Source organism: Sorex fumeus, unplaced genomic scaffold, assembly GCF_029834395.1.
Source record: "Sorex fumeus unplaced genomic scaffold, SorFum_2.1 ptg000063l, whole genome shotgun sequence".
In the NCBI taxonomy this organism is placed as follows: domain Eukaryota; kingdom Metazoa; phylum Chordata; class Mammalia; order Eulipotyphla; family Soricidae; genus Sorex; species Sorex fumeus.
In genome coordinates, this window is record NW_026606120.1 from 74,186,836 (window position 1) to 74,206,850 (window position 20,015).

Here is a 20,015-nt window from a genome sequence, read left to right on the forward strand (position 1 = left end):
CCTCTCGGTCCCCAACATATTTATATAGAAGTCCAAAAAAATATTTTATGTGACCAACTATTTAATACTGTTAATTTGCTATTAATTCTAAAAGATCAGTAAGCAGCATGTTTTCTGTGATATACTTAAAACTTTTACCTCAGGAAGACCAAGTAACTTTCGCTGCCTTCTATCTTCCATGAAATGAGTTAACCATTCCTTCCGATCATCTGTTTGTTTTTTGCTAAAGGCCTAGAAATGAGAAGATGACAAAGATGATAGTAGAATTAGATAACCTCCAAGAAAATCTCTTCCATGAAAAAGAACAAAAATTCCATGTTCTAAAATGCAAGTTCCTTTTTGGGGGGTATGTTAACTTAAAAACAGTTCTATAAAAATGAAAATATTTCAGTCGACTAGCTAAAATGGTGATTTCTAAAATAAGAATGCATGTGTATAAAATGCAATTTCAATTCACCAGGCTGATGGCAGCATCATCTTCAGGTCCAGAATATTTGAATTGGATGCGATGTCTTTTCATATCTGAGAAATATTCTTTAGCTTCTTTTGATGTACTGGTGCCCAAACCTTCAAAGCAGAGAATACCAAGTTACTTTTTAGAATCCTGAACAAAGGTATATAACAAGAAGTTCTATATGGGTTTTACTACAAACCTTTGTAATACTTGACTTTCCATTTTCTATGATTTGGATTAGAACTTTTCCATTCTTCAAATTCAGGGAGGCTATAAAATGATATTTCTTGCTTGTTTTTAGACACCTGTGAAAAAGAACGCCTTGCTGTACTTTTGTACACTGCTAGGTCAGTCCCCCCCGTCAACCTCCAAACAATACTGAAATTATACAGGTCCAGGGTTGAGGAATAGGGCCTTAAAAAATATTCATATGGTACTTTAGGAATTAGTATACCTTTACAATGGGTGTGATAAATTCTTCCAGAAAACGATGACGTAGAAGAGAGGGCCAATTGTGATGGATAAAATTAATCAATAAGCCTTTAATGTGGGAACCGTCTTGATCCTAAATATATTTCAAAAGCGACAAAAAAAAAATGTTTAGAAACTGAAAACATGATTGCTAATTTCTCAAAAATCTTACCATGGGGGGAGAAAAGGCTAGTCAAATCAGACTCACTTTGGGATGTCAGGGATCAAAGTCTATATAGATAACATAGGATATAAGCATAAGATATTAAAGGTTGACCAGAAATAATAAAGAGCTATGTCTGAATACTCCTTTTATGCAGGAAAACAAAACAAAAATACATATATATCGATATATAAGTTGAACACAAATCCGACCTGATCTGTCATGATCATTATCTTTCCATAACGAAGAGATTTTAATGAATCTTCATCTTCATAGTTTTTCTTGTACTGAAGACCCACAATCTTGATGATATTGTTAATTTCAGCATTTTCCATGATCTGAAAAGTAATGTTTAGATTAAAAACCTGAAGAGATCAAATCAATACAATACAATTGTGGTTTTCTTGAGTTCGTTATTAGCTTATGCATCAGTAAATTAGATCTGTAAGATGGACACTCTGGCCAGAGCATTGAATAGTACAGCGTGTAGGGAGCTTGCCTTGTTAGAGGCCAACCCAAGTTCAACCCCTGGCATCTCATATAGTCTCCCAAACTTTGTCATGAGTAAGCCCCAAGAACTGCTTGGTATGGCTTAGAAACAAAACACACAAAGAAATGAAATCCTGATTATAAAACCACAGATTTTAAAGAAAACTGTTGGTACTCTACCTGCTTATGAGAGGCTTCTCGAACATTGAGTATTTTTCCTCTAAGTGGGAAAACCCCATATTTGTCTCTTCCAACCACACCAAGCCCTGAAACAGCCAAAGTTTTGGCCGAGTCTCCTTCAGTCAGGATCAGTGTACAGTCAGTGGAGTTTCGACCCCCTAAAATAAAAGTAAATAAATATTAAAACATATTTATAAGTCATATGAAGTCAAATATAGAATAAATGTGTGGGTACTGCTATCAGAAGTATGACGCCCACAGTGAATGTGAGTGAGCACGAGAGCAGTGCTATTGAGTATTATAACCAGAATGTGAGTACACGAGGCTGGAGCTGTAGCATGGCTTAAAGGTTGTTTGTCTTATATGCAGTAAACCCGGGTTTAATCCCAGGCACCTCACATGCTCTCCCAAGCACCTCCAGTAATGATCCTTGAGCAGAGCCAGGAGTAAACCCTAAGCACAATTTTGTGTGGCCCCAAAACAAAAGAATGTGTGAGGAGTAACATGTGTGAACATAACACAGGCACTGCAGCTCAGTGTATGACTCTAGGTAACACTGTCCTCCCGTTATTCATCGAATTGGTAGAGTGGGTACCAGTAATGTTTCCACTGAGACTTGTTACTGTTTTTGGCATATCAAATATGCCACAGGGAGCTTGCCAGGCTCTGCTGTGCAGATGGGATACTCTTCGGTAGCTTGCCAGGCTTTCTGAGAGGGACATAAGAATCGAACCTGGGTCAGCCACATGCAAGGCAAATGCCCTACCCTCGCTTCAGCTCATGACTCTAGGTAAGCACCAAAACAAATGTGATCTTCAGTAATCTTAGAAGCAGCAACAAAAGGAAGGAGAAACAAACAAAAAATTGACTTAGGAATAAAATGGAGTTAATTCAATATACTTTAGTAAAAAAAAAATTTTTGGAGGGGGAATGTTTGGGTCACATCCAGCAGTGCTCAGGGCATACCCCTGGCTCTGAGCTCAGGAATTACCCTGGCAGGGCTTGGGGGACTATATGAGGTACAGGGGATCAAACCTGGTAAACCACATGTAAGTCATGTGTCATGACAGCTATACGATCTCACTGGCCCAGGTTTTTTGGTGTTGGGGATCGAATCCAGGGAGTTGTGCATGGCAGTGACAGGTACTCTGATACATCTTTGATTTTGAAATGAACTTATCATATTTATATTGCTGCCAAACATTCATTTGATTATTTACTTCAAACAGTAGAGGCGTGTCTTCCAAGTGAGTTTATGGTCACACGTGCAAATCCTCAGGGTCTCCCATACACTAAGTAAGATTTTGGCAGCGCAGCACTGCTGCTACCTGTCTTCCACAAGCAATTCTGGTGAGTGTGAGCACCACCAAAAGGGATGCGACATCAGTAACTAAAGAGAAGTGAGTGCCAAGCCCACGAAATGCAATCTTTAGCAAGCATGTTTGTGATCAACATAACCCCACCATGAGTACAACAATTATCATGTGCAAACACCATAGATATAGGTGTGTGCAATCCCTGGTCATTGCTACAACAGCAATAATGAAGAAAAAGGACTGAAACAATAGTATAGCATTTGCCTTGCAGATGGTTAACCTGGGTAGTATGATCCCTGGCACCTGATGTCCTCTGAGCCTGCCGGGAGTGATTTCTGAGTGCAGGAGTAAGCCCAGAGTGTGGCCAAAAAAAACCCCCAATAAGTAAATAGAACTTAAAAAAAAAAAAAGAGTGGGGAGGAGGAGAGAAGGGAAAGGGAAAGGGGTGAGGGAATTAAAAAAAAAAAAACTAGGAAAAAAATTGTTTAGGGGACTTCTAGAGATGCTTCCAAAAAAGAGGGCACCCAGGTATACTGAATATTTTCAGCTTAAGAAGCTTGAATAGTGGTAATGAAAATGGCCACCCCCAGGCTGTAAGACTGTGAAGTGCCCTCCTTATCCTGGGAGGAAAGGAACATTCTTATTTCAGTCAGAGGAAACACAGAAATGAACATCAACAGACAGGGCTTAAAAGTTTCCCAAGATTTTTGCTATACTTAGCTCATGATCTTTACCTTTATCGTATCTTTCCCCAACTTTACACTCTAATAAAGTTAGCAGAAAATGGGGGCTGGAGAGATAGTATAGTAAGGTAGTTGCCTTACAAGTGGCCTACCTGGATTTGATCCCTGGCACCCCTTGAGCAATTCTGGCTCTGTGCTCAAGAGTGATCCCCGGAACACTGAGGAGTTAAGTCTTGAACATAGCTGGGTACGACCCAGTACTCTCTATCCCTCCACCATTCAGATTTAATGGTTTTGTTTAGTGTACCTTTTCTTTCTTCTTATTTATTTTTATTTTTTGGTTATATCCAGCAGTGCTTGAAGGATGTGGTGCCTGGGATCAAACCCACGTTGGACACATGCAATGCAAGGCAAGTGCCCTTTCCCCTGTACTACCTCTCGTGTACTACCCCTTCAGGCCTTCATTTCCTTTGTTATTTGGTTTTTCGGCCATACTCAATGACACTCAGGGGCTACTCCTGGTTCTGCACTCCGGAATTACTCCTGGTGGTGCTTGGGGTTCATATGGGATGCCAGGGATTGAGCCCAGGTTGGCCATATGCAAGTACCCTGTACTATACCTCCAGTCCCAAATCTTCCTTTTCTTTTTTCTTTGTTTTTGGGCCACACCTGGCAATGCCCAGGGGTTAACTCCTGCTCTGCATTCAGGAATTAGTTTTGGCAATGTTCGGGGGGATTATGTAGGATGTCAGGGATTGAATCTGGGCATCTGCAAGGCAATGCCCAACCTGCTGTGCTATTATTACTCTGATGTAGGCAGGTAGACAGGGAAAGACCCTTGGCAATAAAATTTAGGTCAACAGAACTTCTGGGAGAAAAATCCTAAGACTGATTCTCCATGTGGATACAAAAAACAGATGTGAGGGGCTGGAGCAATAGCACAGCAGGTAGGGCGCTTGCCTTGCATGTGGCCAACCCGGATTCGAATCTCAGCATAGCATATGGTCCCCTGAGCACTGCCAGGAGTAACCACCTGCGCATCACCAGGTATGACCCAAAAAGAAAAAGCAAACAAACAAACAGACATGATAAGACCTTCAGCAGACCCTGAGGAGATTGGATCCACCCCCCCCATGAAGTTGCTCAAACCCTCGCACCTCTCCCTTAATCTGATTAAAATGTGATTCAGCCCCAGAAGACTCCAGAATTTCTGGATAAAGACAACTCAAAAAGAGCCTATAAAAGTCACATTGAACAAAGGAAGGGCGTGCATATGCTGCCCGAGCCCACGTGCTGCTTGCACCCATGTGGCGGAGTACATGTGGCGTCTGAGCACGTGTCGCCCGCATCTCCCCTCTTGAGATGTGTACTTTCATACTTTCGTGTCTAATGTAATGTGTCTAGGGGCTCTCTCTCACGCCACACCTTAAAAAACTCTCCAAATAAAATCTATTTATTTCATTGCTTGTCTATTCCTGAAATTCCTTTCTGCAAGGCGAGAAAAGACCCCAGTAACCCTGGGTCCCAGGTGGCAGAGGTGGATGGGGAGAAAGTGACTGTCTTTCTCCTTTCCACTTCACAGAGTCACCCACGGGGCCCACTGACATCAACTCCAGCCCCAGGTCTTCATTTTTTAATGAAATTCTAGGGTCATGTAAAACTTTATATTAAACAAATTATTAAGTTTTTTTCCTGTCATAAAATTAATAACTGAAGTATAAAACTTAAAGTTTGGACATGATATTAAATATATACCTGCATCATTGGCATCATCGAGTTTAGGAATTCCTTTGATTCTGTTATGTTTTACAGCTGAACACTTCTTGTTTAACTGGACCTGGGCCTTAAACTTAACCCAGTTTAATATGCTTTCTACAATACCACAGCCAGTTGCCTGAAAATGAGATTGTTAGGGAAGAAATTGTTAATAATCTAGAATACAAATGAACTCCCATAAATATAATCCAAAAAATGGAGAGAGGTAGAACAATTTCTGGATAGACAGTGACGCATCCTAAGTTATCACTGCTTGAAGAAAGTGGTTCATTTGGGTTCATTCATTCAATAAAAATGTTTTCAGTGTTCAATTATATTATACCAGGCAAAATATTGGTGGTTTCATGGTTAAAACAAATTAGATATGGCTCCTGTGAGAAACAATGGGAAAGACAGAAATAAGAAATTAGGGGCCAGGGATATAGCTCAGTATTAGAGCATTTGTCCTATTTGTGTAAGGCTTTGATCCCTGACACCAAAGGAGGAACAAAATATATGTGTGATGAATAAAGGGCAAGTGTGCCATATTTAATAATCAATGCCCAGTGCTACATAAGGTAAAGGTAATGGTAGGTAAAGGCCCTCCCGTTGATCATCGATTTGCTCGAGCGGGCCCAGCAACGTCTCTATTGGAGACTTTGTTGTTACTGTGTCTGGCATATCGAATACTCTCGGTAGCTTGCCGGGCTCTCCGAGAGGGGCGGAGGAATCAAACTCGGGTCGGCCATGTTGGCCGCATGCAAGGCAAATGCCCTACCCACTGTGCTATCGCTCCAGCCCACTATACTTTCAGGGATCATTTCTATAGTATGTTACTAGAGAAGTTTCTCTGATCGTGTAGAGCTACACAAGAATAAATTTATATTAGGGAGGAGAGACAGTAGAAAGTAAAGACTTTTCTGAAGAAATGACAATTAAAACCTAAAGGATTAGCTAGATAAAAATGTATTTCCTGGGGCTGGAGACACAGCAGGTAGGGTGTTTGCCGTGCAAGTGGCAAACCTAGGTTCAATCCCTGACACCCCATATGGTGGCCCAAGTTCAGACAGCAGTGATACGTGAGTGTAGAGCCAGGAGTAAACCCTGAGAATCCCTGGGTGTGTGCCCATCCCCTGGCCCCATCAAAACCCCCACCCCAAAAAAGGCATTTCAGACTGAAAAGTTAGCATGTGAAATAGCTGAGTCTGGAATAGCACCGTTCTAAAGCTAACTAAAAGCCCAGAGGAAAGAAACTTAGGCAACCTGGGAAAATGTGGCACTATGATGAAAATGGATATAGTAAATTGATGTGGAAGTTCTAAGAAATTTGGACTTTACCAAATAGACATTACTGAAAGGTTTCAAGAGAAAGGTGAGGGTGGACAAAGTACGGGAATTAAGGCACTTGCCTCAGGGCCAGAGAAAGAGTACAAAGTATGCGGATTCAATGGCAGGCATCAAATAGTGGCCCAACACTCCCCAAACAACCCCCCCCCCCAAACTCAATACTATAGGGTGTGGCTATGTTTTCCCCACACCCAAGGAAATACAAAATGAGGGCTTTGACATAAAAAATGTCCTGAGGAGGAGGGAAATATACATTCTGATGGAGGCTGTGGCGTTGGAAAGTTGTATGTATAAAACACTATCATTGAGAGTATTGTAAATAACAGGGCACACTGGCACACTGTCCTCCCGTTGTTCATCGATTTGCTTGAGCGGGCCCAGTAATGTCTCCATTGTGAGACTTGTTGTTACTGTGTTTGGCATATTGAATACATCATGGGTAGCTTGCCAGGCTTTGCCGTGAGGGCGAGATACTCTCGGTAGCTTGCCAGGCTCTCAAAGAGGGGGGAGAAATCGAACCTGGCTCGGCCAGTCCAGCCATACGCAAGGCAAACACCCTACCACTGTGCTACTGCTCAATAAAATTTAAAAACAACAGGGGAACAGAGCATAGTACAGTGGGGAGGGTATCTGCTTTGCACACGAACTAGGGTTCAATCCCTAGCATCCTATATGGTCCCCTGAGCACTGCCAGGAATAATTCCTGAGTGGCAGAGCCAGGAGTAATCCTGAGAATCCTTGGTGAAACTAAAAACAAAACCCCAAAATTTTATTTTATTTATTTTTTTGCTTTTTGGGTCACACCTGGCAATGCACAGGGGTTACTCCTGGTGGTACTCAGAGGACCATATGGGATGCTGGGAATCGAACCCAGATCGGCCATGTGCAAGGCAAATGCCCTACCCTATCTCTCCAGCCCCAAAACTCAAAAATTTTAAATGATGATTTGATTTGCTTGGGCTGGAGCAATACACAGTGGTTAGGGCGTTTGCCTTGCACGCGGCTGACCTGGGTTTGATTTTTCCATCCCTCTGGGAGAGCCCGGCAAGCTACCAAGAGTATCCCGCCCACACAGCAGAGCCTGGCAAGCTCCCCATGGCGTTATCGGATATTCCAAAAACAGTAACAAGTCTCACAATTGATATGTTACTGGTGCCCGCTCGAGAAAATCAATGGAACAATGGGAGGACAGTGCTATAGTGCTATTTGATTTGCTTATTTGTATACCACATGGGGAAGCATAAAAAAATTTCAAGCAAAAAGCAGTTTTTTTTTCTTTTTGGGTCACACCAGCAATGCATAAGGGTTACTCCTGGCTTTGCACTCAGGAATTACCCCTGGCAGTGCTCAGGAGACCATATGGGATGCTGGGAATCGAACCCGGGTCAGCTGCGTGCAAGGCAAATGCCCTACCCACTGTACTATTGCTCCACTCCTCAAAAAGCAGTTTTGAGTAGGAAAATTTTTAAGAAGTCCTGATCTAAACTGTGGTGATATGTACTAGGAAAACATAGGGGAAATAGCACTGTAGCACTGTCCTCCCGTTGTTCATCAATTTGCTCGAGCGGGCACCAATCACGTCTCTATTGTGTTACTGTTTTTGGCATATCGAGTAGGCCAGGAGCTTGCTGGGCTCTCTGATAGATAGGGAAGGAGGAATCTAACCTGGGTTGGCTGCATGCAAGGCAAATGCCCTACTGGCTGTGCTATCGTTCCAGCTCTGGGGGGAAATAGATAGTAATTAATTTCCTGCCCAGTTAGAAAGTGAGATAAGCTGTGCCCCCGCCCTCCTTACAGACCCCAAGTAAAAGCATGGGGGAATAAGAGCATTCTGCAGGAATGAAAAATAATAACATGCTTTGACTGTTATCTACTCACAGCTTTGATGAATTTTTCACTTAGTTGGCATGTTGATCCAAAATTCTTGACTTGTAAAGTCATGTTTTCTTTTGTCTGAGAGTCAAAGGTTGGATTTTCAATTAAAGAATTCACAAAAATCCACATGTGATTTTTCACCTGCAATAAAAGATGACATCAAGTCACTAAATACTCACACCTTATTTATAGCTTTTCCCTTCTTGACTTCTAAAAGAGAAAATTGTGCTAAAAGACAATACCTGATGTGTTTTTACTGCAATACCACCTTTGTTTTTCTTCTTGACAACTTCAATGAGTTTAGTCACAATCTGATCAGCTATATAGTCTACATGTCTGCCACCCTAAAGGAGAAAAAAATATCAGATTGTAAAATTCTGGTTCCTCAAAGTATAACATCCAAAAATCCAGTCTACAAAAGGGGATGTTACCCAATGGTAACATATATATGTGAAGCCCTGGCTTTGATTCCCCAGCATAAAGGAGGAATTCTAATTAAGCTTCCTTTGTAGCCTAAAGTTCCAGTTCATTTTATATTAAAAACAATAAGAACAGGGTAGGGTGTGTGCGTCTGGGGATGGCTCAGTGAAAAAAGTAGCTGCCTAACTAGCTATAAGGTTGTAAGTTCATCCATATGTGTGGAGTGTGGAACCAATCTTGGTAGCTCTGCTGCTTAGGACCACCAGTATGGCAACAGAACTCACAGTCTCCAGCATCACACAGACAGGAGGGTAAGAGCACTATAAGTAACAGGTGCATCCTCCAGTTGAGTTCACTGCCAGTTCAACACCCCCCCCAGGGAATACTACAACCAGAATGTGAGCACACAACTAGGCGTGTGATCTCCATGAGCACCACAACCAAATGTCTGAGCACCACTGAGCATGTGTGACCCCCAGCAATTGCAACAACAAAGGAAAGGGGAAAAACCAAGAATGCATAATACACAAACACACACTTATGTGCACACACACACACACACACACACACACACACACTCACACACACACACACACACAATTATTATTTAAGAAAGGCGTTTCTGGGTGGCTGGAGAGATAGTCCAGTGGGTGAGGTGCTTGCACACTGCAGGGAGTGACCCTTCAGAACTGTGCTGAATAGACCCTGAAACATATGTGGGAAATGGTAAGCAAAATATATGGGAGAGGAAAAATAAATTTGCCTTTGAAATAAATGACCATAGAGTTCCTTATCTATATATAAGCCTGTGAAAACAAACACCCTTACAATTCAAGACAATTTATGAATAAAATTACCTTGGAAGTAGCAATGCTATTGACGAAGCTAATTTGCTGAAAGCCTTTTTCACTCATTGTTAAGCACACTTCCCACCGGTGATTTACTTGTTCGTGAATAACTTTCAATGGATTGCCAGTTTCATCTACCTTATCCTTCAAATACATTTCCACATAGCTACGGAATCCTTTTATCTATATAGGAATAAAAAGAAAAGGCACTAAAACATATAAAAATATTCAGTGACATAAGAATTTTTTAAAAACAATGGAATGGGGTTAGAGGCTGAGGAACTAGCTTAATGGGCTGGCGCATATGACTTATAAGACCAAGGACCAGACTTCAATTCCCAGGCACACCATGCATCCTGCCCCACCCCAGTTCCCCAGCCTCCCCACTGTTGGATGTGCTCCCAATGGCCCCTGAAAAATGCCCGCCTGGTTGAACAAATATCCAAAGAATGGCTCTCGGGCCCCTTGAGTATCACTTGGGATCAAAAAAGCTCAAAAAATTCATAGTGTTGCCTGATGAACACAAGAGAATGGTTCTGAAAGGGCACAAAAAGGGGCCAGAGACATAGCTCGATGGGCTGAGTGAATGTTTTGCATGTGGCAAGTACAGGTTTAATCCCTGGAGCTATAGAGTCCCCTGAGACTATTGGAGGTGATCCCTGTGTAGCGCTGAGAATAGCTCTCCAGCACAGCCTGGTTCAGCCCCTGCACAATCCCAATAAAAAGGGCACAAAAGAGGCCCAGGGTTATGTCTCAGTGACAGTTGTCTGCCTTGCATTTATGAGGCTACAGTTCTGATTCTTAGCACTTCCCCACGACTAAGTACCCCTGGCATACTATTGTATAACTTATTATACACTCCAACTACATCGCTGTCACAACAACGACAATGAAGGGAAGAGGAAGAAAAGCCCCCCAAAAAACGTTTATTTAAGAAAGGCACTCTGGGAGGCTGGAGCTATAGCACAGTGGGTAGGGCGTTTGCCTTGCATGCAGCGGATCTGGGTTCAATTCCCAGCATCCCATATAGTCCCCCGAGCACCGCCAGGAGTAATTCCTGAGTGTAGAGCCAGGAGTAAACCCCGAGCACCGCTGATGTGACTCAAAAAAAGAAAAAAAAAAAAGGCACTCTGGGTAGCCGGAAAGATAGTCTAGTCCAGTGGTGAGGCGTTGGCACACTGCAGGAAGTGACCCCTCAGCATTGTGCTGAATAGCCCCTGAAACATATGTGGGAAATGGTAAGCAAAATATATTGGAGGGGAAAAATAAATTAGCCCTCGAAATAAATGATCACAAAGTTCCTACTGTCTATAGTACCCAAAAAGTACCTACTGGTAGCTTATTTCCATTGAGAAAGACTTTGACATCTTTAGTGGATCCAGCAATATCGTATGCTCTTCTAACCATCAGTGCAACAATATCTTTGTCTAGGCTTTGCATTTTAAACTTAGACAAATCAGGCTGAAAAGTAATACATGTATAATCTTCTCCACTAAAGGGCTTGAGTTCCATGTCACCAGCTTTCCCCATGTTATTCATCCATGTCTGTGGAAATAAAGAATAAGAAAGATAAAAAACTCAAGAAATATCACAAGTTAGGACTGAGTAACGTAAGTGATAAGTTTTAGCAAATAACCCATTACATATCCCTGATTAATTTTCTGGTGTAAGAATTTTTAAATTAAGTACTATAAATTACTATTGTGTAACTTATCATTAAGGAACACAACACTTATTTACTTGCCTGTTTGAACATTTTCTTGTACTCTCTACTGGCTGTTTCCACAGTAAATTTGGTACTGAAAATATTACACAGCTTGGCTCCATAGCCATTTCGGCCACCTAGGCAAATAAATACAAGATATTGTTTGATTGAAATCTCAGTATCAGTCTTCTTTTCTTTTAGCTTTTGGGCCATAGCTGGCTGTGCTAAGGGGTCGCTCCCAGCAGTGCTCCGGGTACCAGCAGTGCTGGGAATTCAACCCAAGGCATCACACATGGAAGGTAAGTTTTCTACCACTAAGTCATATGCCCAGCCCAAAGCTTTAGCTCTTAATAAAATTATTAAGTTATTTTATAGGGATTTAGTCCTATGCTTCTGTGTGTGGGGGGAGGTGGTGTTGAGGATCAAACCCTGCTCATATGCATACATGTACTTTACTATTGAGACATATCCCAGGCCCAAAAAGTGCTGGCATTTTTGTTGTTTTGTGCTATCAGGGCTCCATGCCATGGTCTTATACATGCATGCGAAGTGCCATTACCACTGAGTTGTATATCCATGGCCTTTCCCCTTTCTGTACCTTTAACTTTATACTAAAGACATATCATTAAAAAAATTATATAGATATGGGGTAGGGTAGTAGACAGACAATATAGTAGACAATATAGTAGAATGCTTGCCTTGCTTGTGGCTGAAATAGATTCAACAGATCCAATCCCCAGCACCCCATATGGTCCCCAGAGCCCTGGCAGGAGTGATTCCTGAATGTAGAACCAGGAATAATCACTAAATGCTGCCAGCATCCCATGTGGTCCCTCAAGCCCACCAGGATGGATTACTGGGTACAGACCCAGGAGTAACCCTGAGCATTGCCTGTGTGGTCCAAAAACAAAAGCTTAATTGGGAGATGTGTAAATAACTCAGTGGGCTGGGAGCATGCTGGCATTGCATGGTCTCCCTGAGTACAAAGCAAGGAGTAGCCCCTGAGCACTGCCAGTGTGGCTTCAAAGAAGACATAAAATATGTATTTAGGTGGTAGGGGAGATAACTCAAGGGACAGGGGTGTGCAAGGACCTGAGTCTGATCTGTACTGCATGACAGCACCCCGCAACACTGCAGGACCCAAACACTGAACTATCTAGCTAGGTTGCTAGAAGTGGCCCTGGAACCCTTTGGGGATTGCTTAGGAGCCCCTTCCATAAAACAAAACAATGCATTTAGGAGCTGGGGATGTGACTCAGTGATCGAATATATACCTTATACCTTGTATATACAAGACACAACAATTATGTAGTTTCACTTAGTACTTTACCTGTTACTTTCTTCTCATCATCGTCATAGTTGCTAGAAGTTAGGAGCTGTCCGAAGATGAGAGCTGGGACATACATCTTCTCAACTTTGTGTTCAACAACAGGAATACCTTTTCCATTATTCCATATACTAATTAAATTGTTTTCTCTAACAAAAGGTGGAAAGTTTTATTATAACACACATTAAACAAATACTTAACATCTATCTTTAAATACTTAGAAGCATATTTCTAAATTAAAATGTATTAAAATAGTTAGAACCATCACTTATTTCTAAAATATATAAATTTACAAGTGTTAATTTCTTTGATTTTTTTATATACGTTCTGAAATTCAGAATCAACTACTTTTCCTACCATGCATAGTTCCTGAAATAGATGCAAAAATTAAAAAGTAATCCTTTATTGGGACCAGAGAGATAATAACAGCAGGTAGGCTGCTTGCCTCACATGTGACCAATCCAGTTTCAATCCGCGGCATTCTATATGATCCCCCAAGCAGTGCCAGAAGTGATTCCTGAGTAACAACTGATTAGGAGTAACAACTGATCATTGATAGGTGTGGCTCAAAAACTTAAAATAAATAAATAAATAAATAAAATAAAGCTTTGTTGACACATGGGCAGACACATAATGGTGAAAAAATATGAAAGTTTAAAATGTTAGGAAATGGGAAAAATGATTATGTCCAAAGTACAAACTTTGGAAATAGTATTATATTGATTTTATTTACTTACATATTTATTTATTTATTTACTTACGCAGGGCCTGGGATAAAAACTAGAACCTCACACATGCAAGGCAAATGCTCAACTACTGAGTTACAACCCAGGTTCTTGTTATACCATTTTTTTTGTTTGTTTTTTTGAGTCACACCCCGCGATATCACTCAGGAATAACTCCTGGCAGTGCTCAGGGGACCATATGGGATGCTAGGGATGAATCCAGGTTGGCTGCATGCGAGGCAAACGCCCTCTCCACTGTGCTATCACTCTAGCCCCTGTTATACCAACCATCAGAGGATAATCTATATAATCCTAGCTTTTCCAGTCAGCAAAATACATTGCAAATCAAATATAAAAGGGCAAAACATCAATTACAGAACTTCTTTTCCTGTTAATAAAGTGCAAAAACTTGAACTTAGTCATTTTATGTTAATCTGAAGAATATATAGATGATTATGTATTTTATCTGCACTATGCACTATGGTTCAGATTATAGATAGTATTTGTTAATGACATTGAGGGGCCAGAGAGATAGTATAGCTGGTTTGGTGCTATGCCTTTCTTGAACCACACATGGGTTCCCTAAGCCCTGACAGGAGTGATGTGAGAAGAGCCAAGGGTAAGCCAGTAAACCCTGACCATAACTAGGTGTGGTCCTTCCCTCCTGCGTCAAAATTAAAAGTAGCCTGTCCTCACCCCCGCCTTTTTATAGTATTTAGGTCAGCCTCGCCGATGCTTGGAGTGACTCCTGTCTGCACTCAGGCATTATTCCTGACAGGGCTCAGAGGTCCATATGGGATGTCAGAATCAAACTGGGGTTGGTCACATGCAAGGCAAGTGCCCTACCTGTTGTGCTATTGCTCTGGCCCTTAATAATTTTTCCTTTCTTTTTTGGGGAGGGCCACATGCAGCAGTGCCTAGGGGCCTTTGTGGAGTACTGGGGGGAATCAAACCTGGGTTGGCTACATGCAAGGTAGTATCTGTACTATCTCTCAGGTTAAACAATTTTTGTTGGAGGTATGAAGGGGTTGTGCCATAGCCAGCTGTGGTCAGGGAACCATATATGATGTTGGGGGCAGAGTTGCCCCATATAAGGAAAGCTCCTAAAACCCCTGTACTATTTATCTCTTCACTCATCAATATTCTTTCTTTGCGGGTTTGGTGATACCTGGTAGTGATCAGTGATCACTTCTGGCTGGGCTTGAGGGACCATATGCAGTGCTGGGGATTGAGCCTGGGTTGATTTGTGTAGGACAATTACCCGATGCACTGTCCTGTCTCTCTAGCACCCCCCATCAATATTCCTTAAAAGAATATTATAACAAGTCCATAGGGCTGTGGCGATAGTACAGTGAGTAGTAAGGCTTTGCATGTGGTCTGATTCCCCAGCACCCATATGGTCCCCCAAGTGCCACTAGGAATAATTCCAGAGTGCAGAGTTAGGAGTGGTCCAACATTATCCCCAAGGATAAATGATATTCAAATCCTTGGGACAATTCAAGTACACCAATAATAGTTAGATTTCTCCTAAAATAGCCGAAGATCTAGCTCATCTAATGAATGATAGAAGTCAAAGAAGCATCCGGACAACCCAATTAAGGAGCACTCAGCATTTATGACCAGAAATATATTTGAAACATCAAATTGATCTTTATCACCACCTGCTGGTTTACTACTTGAATAACATTAGAAAGCAGCTCTAGATTCTTAAATACCTAGGGCATTTATTGGAGATACTTATCAGAGGGATGAAGTATAATAATGATAATTTACTATGAAATGATTAAAAATATAGACAGAGCAAATATATTAAAGAGTCTGGTAACTGTTAGATCTAGGTGGCAGGTATCACAGAATTGTTCTTTTTAGTATTCAACCTTTCTAAACTTTACAAAATTTCACTTTTAAAAAAAGATCAACTTCACTATATAACAAAGTAAATGTAAGTAATAATACAATGAACAATAACAAGACTGAGCAGGAGACTTACGGGTCAATTGTGACTCTAATGCAAGACATTTTTGGGTCCCTTTGCTTGTTGTCTGCAGCATTAACTGAAAGAAAGTAAAACACACACTTCTAAAAAACTGGAGTATTAAAAAAAAATTTAGAGAAACAGCACAAAGCTGCATTAAAAAAATCTTAATTTAGCTTTTCTTGGGGGTGGGGTGGTGGGGGTAGCTCCTAGGATTAAACCCAGTGCTCGGAGGCCAGAACGATAGTACAGCAGGTAGGGTGTTTGCCTTGACCCAGTGCTCAGAGGCCAGAACGATAGTACAGCAGGTAGGGTGTTTGCCTTGACGCAGACCTGAATTCTAATCCCCAGCATCCCATATGGTTCCCGAAGCACCGCTGGGAGTAATTCCTGAGTGCAGAGCCAGGAGTAGCCCCTGAGCATCACTGGGTGTGACCCAAAAAGCAAAAAAAAAAAAAAAAAGTCCCCAAACAAACAAAAAAAACCATGCCCCCCAAAACACCCCAAATGAAAACAATAACAAAAACATAAACCCAGAACTCATACATGCAAGACATGAGCGTTAGTTTATTCTTGAGCCACATCTCGGGAAGCGATAGCACAGTGCTGGCGTTTGCCTTGTGAGGCAGACCCGAGTTCAATTCCTCTGCCCCTCTGGGAGAGCCCAGCAAACTATCCGCGCAGCAAAGCCTGGGAAGCTAACCATGACATATTCGAAATGCCAAAACAGTAACAACAAGTCTCACAATTTGTTGTGAGACTTTACCTGTGCCTGCTGGAGCAAATCGATGGGGAGGACAGTGCTCCAGTGCTACTGACTTGAAAAAAAACAATTTGAGTCCCTAGGCTCCAGTTGACAGCCTCAACCTTGGCCTGCTATTGTTTGAAATGAAAGGAGCTCCAGGTTTGCTAGAAATGAGCCTTCACTGGAAGGATTTGACAAGTTGATCTTTAGGTGCTAGAACTTACCTAGAATCTCATCAAAGATTTTGTACAAGCCAGGAACAAAAGTGACTTCCCTGTAGTTGATGCCAACGTCTTCATCGTAAACCCACATTTGCTAGAAATAAGGCAAAGAAACACATTACTTTACTTTCCCGCAGCATTCATCCTATTATTCTGATCACTTCTGTACAAGCCAGGAACAGAGGGGCGTCCCTGTAGCGGGTGCCCAGACTTTCTTCACAAAGCCACATTCACTGGCAACAGGCAAAGAAAACTATCCCATCTACCCTCCAGCAATTCTGTTTTATTATTACATGATCGGTGTATGGAAGCTGTTTCACGGACTGGCTAGCTGAGGTCAGTTCTCATGGAGCCGCGCGCAAAGCAGAGAAAATGAGAACAGGGAAAAAAAAAGCACACATGGGCACTCAGGGATCTCAACCCAAATTAAGTGCAATTCCCGAGCGGGGCTTTTTACCTGGGTCACGAGCTCCACGGAGCCAATGTACGTGTCTGGCCGGAGCAAAATATGCTCCAGTTGCGTTTTCTTTTGATAGATTCTTTCAATGGACAATCTTTTCTTGGCATCGTCATTTTTCTTGGTCTTGCTGATCTGCATATTTTCATCCACAGGCTAGCAAGTTTTTAAAGAAAAAGCAATTTTTTTTTTATAGCAGAGGTTCAGCAGAAACTAGAAATACTACTCCCCCCACCCACCCCGACCTTAACGATCCGCAGAGGCCACCATCCTGCACCCCGCGGGGGCTGACCTGAATGCACCGGACCTCCGAGTCCCCCTCCCCCACCCCCACCTTCGGGTTCAGAAACCGGCGGGGCGGGGGGCGGGGGTTCCCTGGGAGCGGGCGGGGTGGGGGTGGGGGTGGGGGGTGCCCACTTCTCCCGGCTACGCAAGACACCGCGCCGCCTCGGTCCCGCGCACACACTCGATTCTAGCCGCAGCGGTTTGAGGGGGCAGCGGGGACCCACCCTCCGGCTGCGTTAACGTTTTTGGGCCCCGGGAGGGGACAGACAAACAGACACCTAGCGTCCGCCGGCCGTCAAGGACCGCGTGCAGGCTCGGTCCCCTCCAAGGTCAGCGCCCTCCTCCAAGTCGCTCTCCTCACTCGGAAAGCCCCCCCTGCCCCCGCCTCCACACACCCCGAGAAGCTGAGCCTATCGCCGCCATCCACCACAGGGCGACCCTAGAAATAACAAACGAACCGCGGCTCCCCGGAAGTCACTTTCGTCCCCCCCCCCCCACCCCAGACTTCAATAGCGGTGCCCTCAGCGGGGTTCCCTCTCCTCAGGGGAAACGAGGCCCCGCGCCGCCGCGGCCGCGCATCACAGTTGCCGGGGCCTCCCCTCCTCTCAGCCGCAGCCCCAGAGACGACCGGCCGCGCTGAGGCTCCACAGCCCGGCCCCTTCCGCGAGCCGTACCTGCAGGGGTGACACCTCCATGGTGACGGGCCGTGAAGGGGCTCGAGAACCCTGCAAGCGACTACACCGGCGGGACCCGCGAGACGGATCACGGAACAAGCCGCTTCTCCGCAGACTCGTCGGTTAGGCGAGCGACTAGGGTTCCTTTTGGACCTTCGTCTAGCCCGCCCGAAATCTCTAAGCCAATCCCCGGCCCGTGCTCATAGGCTCCGTCCCGCAGAACCAATCACAACTGGTCTCTCATAGCCACTGAAAGAGTGCCGTTTCGACCAGCCTGTTCGAGTTAGCCAATTAGATGGGGAGGCGGGACTAGAAAGTTTTCAAAAAGGCACCACTGGCAGCCCTCGGGGAGAGAGAGACAAGGAGTCTGGCCAATGATCAGCGCCGGTTTGTTCCGGCTCGCGCAGTTACCCCGGGGAGGCGCACTGAGGTAGCGGGAGAGGGGGTTTTTCTGAGGGGCCTCCTGGAGGAGGAGCGTTAGACTCTGAGGAGCCGTTAGCTTAGGTCGGGTCCCCGAAACCTGAAAACCCTCCAGTGTCCTGAAGTGTTTCGAATGGGAGACACGGGTCGGGGAAAATCCTAGCTGCATTTTCCTGAGGGAACAGCGAACTGGCGTCTGGGGCAACCGATACTCCCTCACACGCCCCTCACACCCCCTCCCCCGCCCCCAGAGTTTGTTCGCAAAGAAACGTGCCACAGTTGTGGTTTCGGCAAGGAAAGGAGCTCCCGCCCTGTCCCTTATCGAGAGGCGACGCACCGGATCAGGTCAGCCTCAGAGAGTAACGGGGAGACGCGGCCCCGAGCCTGGCTGGTTTCGGGCCCCCCCCCCACCCCCATCTTCTCGCTACCCCCCCCCCCCCCGGCCTCGTGCTCGCCGCGCCCCGCGGTCGCCATCGGCCCCCCTTCAGCTCTGACCCGGCACCCCCAGGGGCCCGGTGGGTTTCTCGAGTTTCATTTCTGCGTTCAGGCCAGTCCACAGTGTGAAAAACGACCCCAAATGTTGCCCAAAGAAGATGCTAGAACAAAACCAAGAACTGTCCCATTTGGCAATTTCACGTGTCCTCTCCTAGAGGTCGTTATCCCCTGCCCCCGCGGGTCACCTCAACTCAGCCCTAGGAAGAACGACTTGGAGGGGCGGGGGTTGTTTTTTGTTCCCTTTGCTGGGAAGCGCGGGTGGGAGGGAATGAAGGAGGTGATAAGGGCAGTGCCAGTTTCAGCTAAGAAGCTCCTGCACCCGCTGCCTGGCACTTGGAGCTGTTAGAAATCCCCATAAAAGGGAAAAAAGGAAAAGAAATCCTGACCCATACACCACTGGGCTCAGTTGGTAGGACAATTTGTGGACTTTCTATTTTTTTTTTTAATTTTTTTTTTCTTTTTTGGGTCACACCCAGCAATGCTCAGGGGTTACTCCTGGCTCTGCACTCAGGAATTACTCCTGGCGATGCTCAGGGGACCATATGGGATGCTGAGGATTGAACCCAGGTCAACCGCGTGCAAGGCAAATGCCCTACCCGCTGTGATATTGCTCCGGCCCCTAATTTGATTTTTTTTCCCACTGGGCTGGAGCGATAGCACAGCGGGTAGGGCGTTCGCCTTACAAGCGGCCAACATGGCCGACCCGAGTTCGATTCCTCCGCCCCTCTCGGAGAGCCCGGCAAGCTACCGAGAGTATTCGATATGCCAGACACAGTAACAACAAAGTCTCCAATGGAGATGTTACTGGGCCCGCTCGAGCAAATCGACGATCAACGGGAGGGCCTTTACCTTTACCTTTACCTTCCCACTGTATTTAAAAACCGTGGTTTACAGGCTGTTCATGAAGATTTGCTACAGGCATTCACTATTCCAACACCAATTCTACCTTTCTACCTTTCTACCTTTTCACTGTCACCTTTCCTCC

At 44.2% G+C, this 20,015-nt stretch overlaps 1 protein-coding gene and 1 pseudogene across 1 annotated transcript in view; one reads left to right on the top strand and one right to left on the bottom strand.

Moving 5' to 3' along the window:
* The window catches only part of TOP2A (DNA topoisomerase II alpha), a 35,070-nt gene extending 16,851 nt beyond the window's left edge, over positions 1-18,219 (bottom strand). The window contains exons 1-17 of the mRNA XM_056127398.1: positions 18,116-18,219; positions 17,157-17,312; positions 16,703-16,793; positions 15,749-15,812; positions 13,037-13,182; positions 11,746-11,843; positions 11,334-11,546; positions 10,011-10,184; positions 8,976-9,077; positions 8,737-8,874; positions 5,512-5,650; positions 1,758-1,915; positions 1,301-1,426; positions 909-1,019; positions 654-759; positions 458-567; positions 139-231 (exon numbers count right to left, since the gene is read on the bottom strand). Of these exons, the coding sequence (XP_055983373.1) occupies positions 139-231; positions 458-567; positions 654-759; positions 909-1,019; positions 1,301-1,426; positions 1,758-1,915; positions 5,512-5,650; positions 8,737-8,874; positions 8,976-9,077; positions 10,011-10,184; positions 11,334-11,546; positions 11,746-11,843; positions 13,037-13,182; positions 15,749-15,812; positions 16,703-16,793; positions 17,157-17,312; positions 18,116-18,136 (2,046 nt within the window). The 5' untranslated portion in view covers positions 18,137-18,219. The remainder of the gene's footprint in view (positions 1-138; positions 232-457; positions 568-653; positions 760-908; positions 1,020-1,300; positions 1,427-1,757; positions 1,916-5,511; positions 5,651-8,736; positions 8,875-8,975; positions 9,078-10,010; positions 10,185-11,333; positions 11,547-11,745; positions 11,844-13,036; positions 13,183-15,748; positions 15,813-16,702; positions 16,794-17,156; positions 17,313-18,115) is intronic.
* LOC130036216 (uncharacterized) lies at positions 6,310-6,440 on the top strand (annotated as a pseudogene).
* Positions 18,220-20,015: the final 1,796 nt, after the last annotated feature.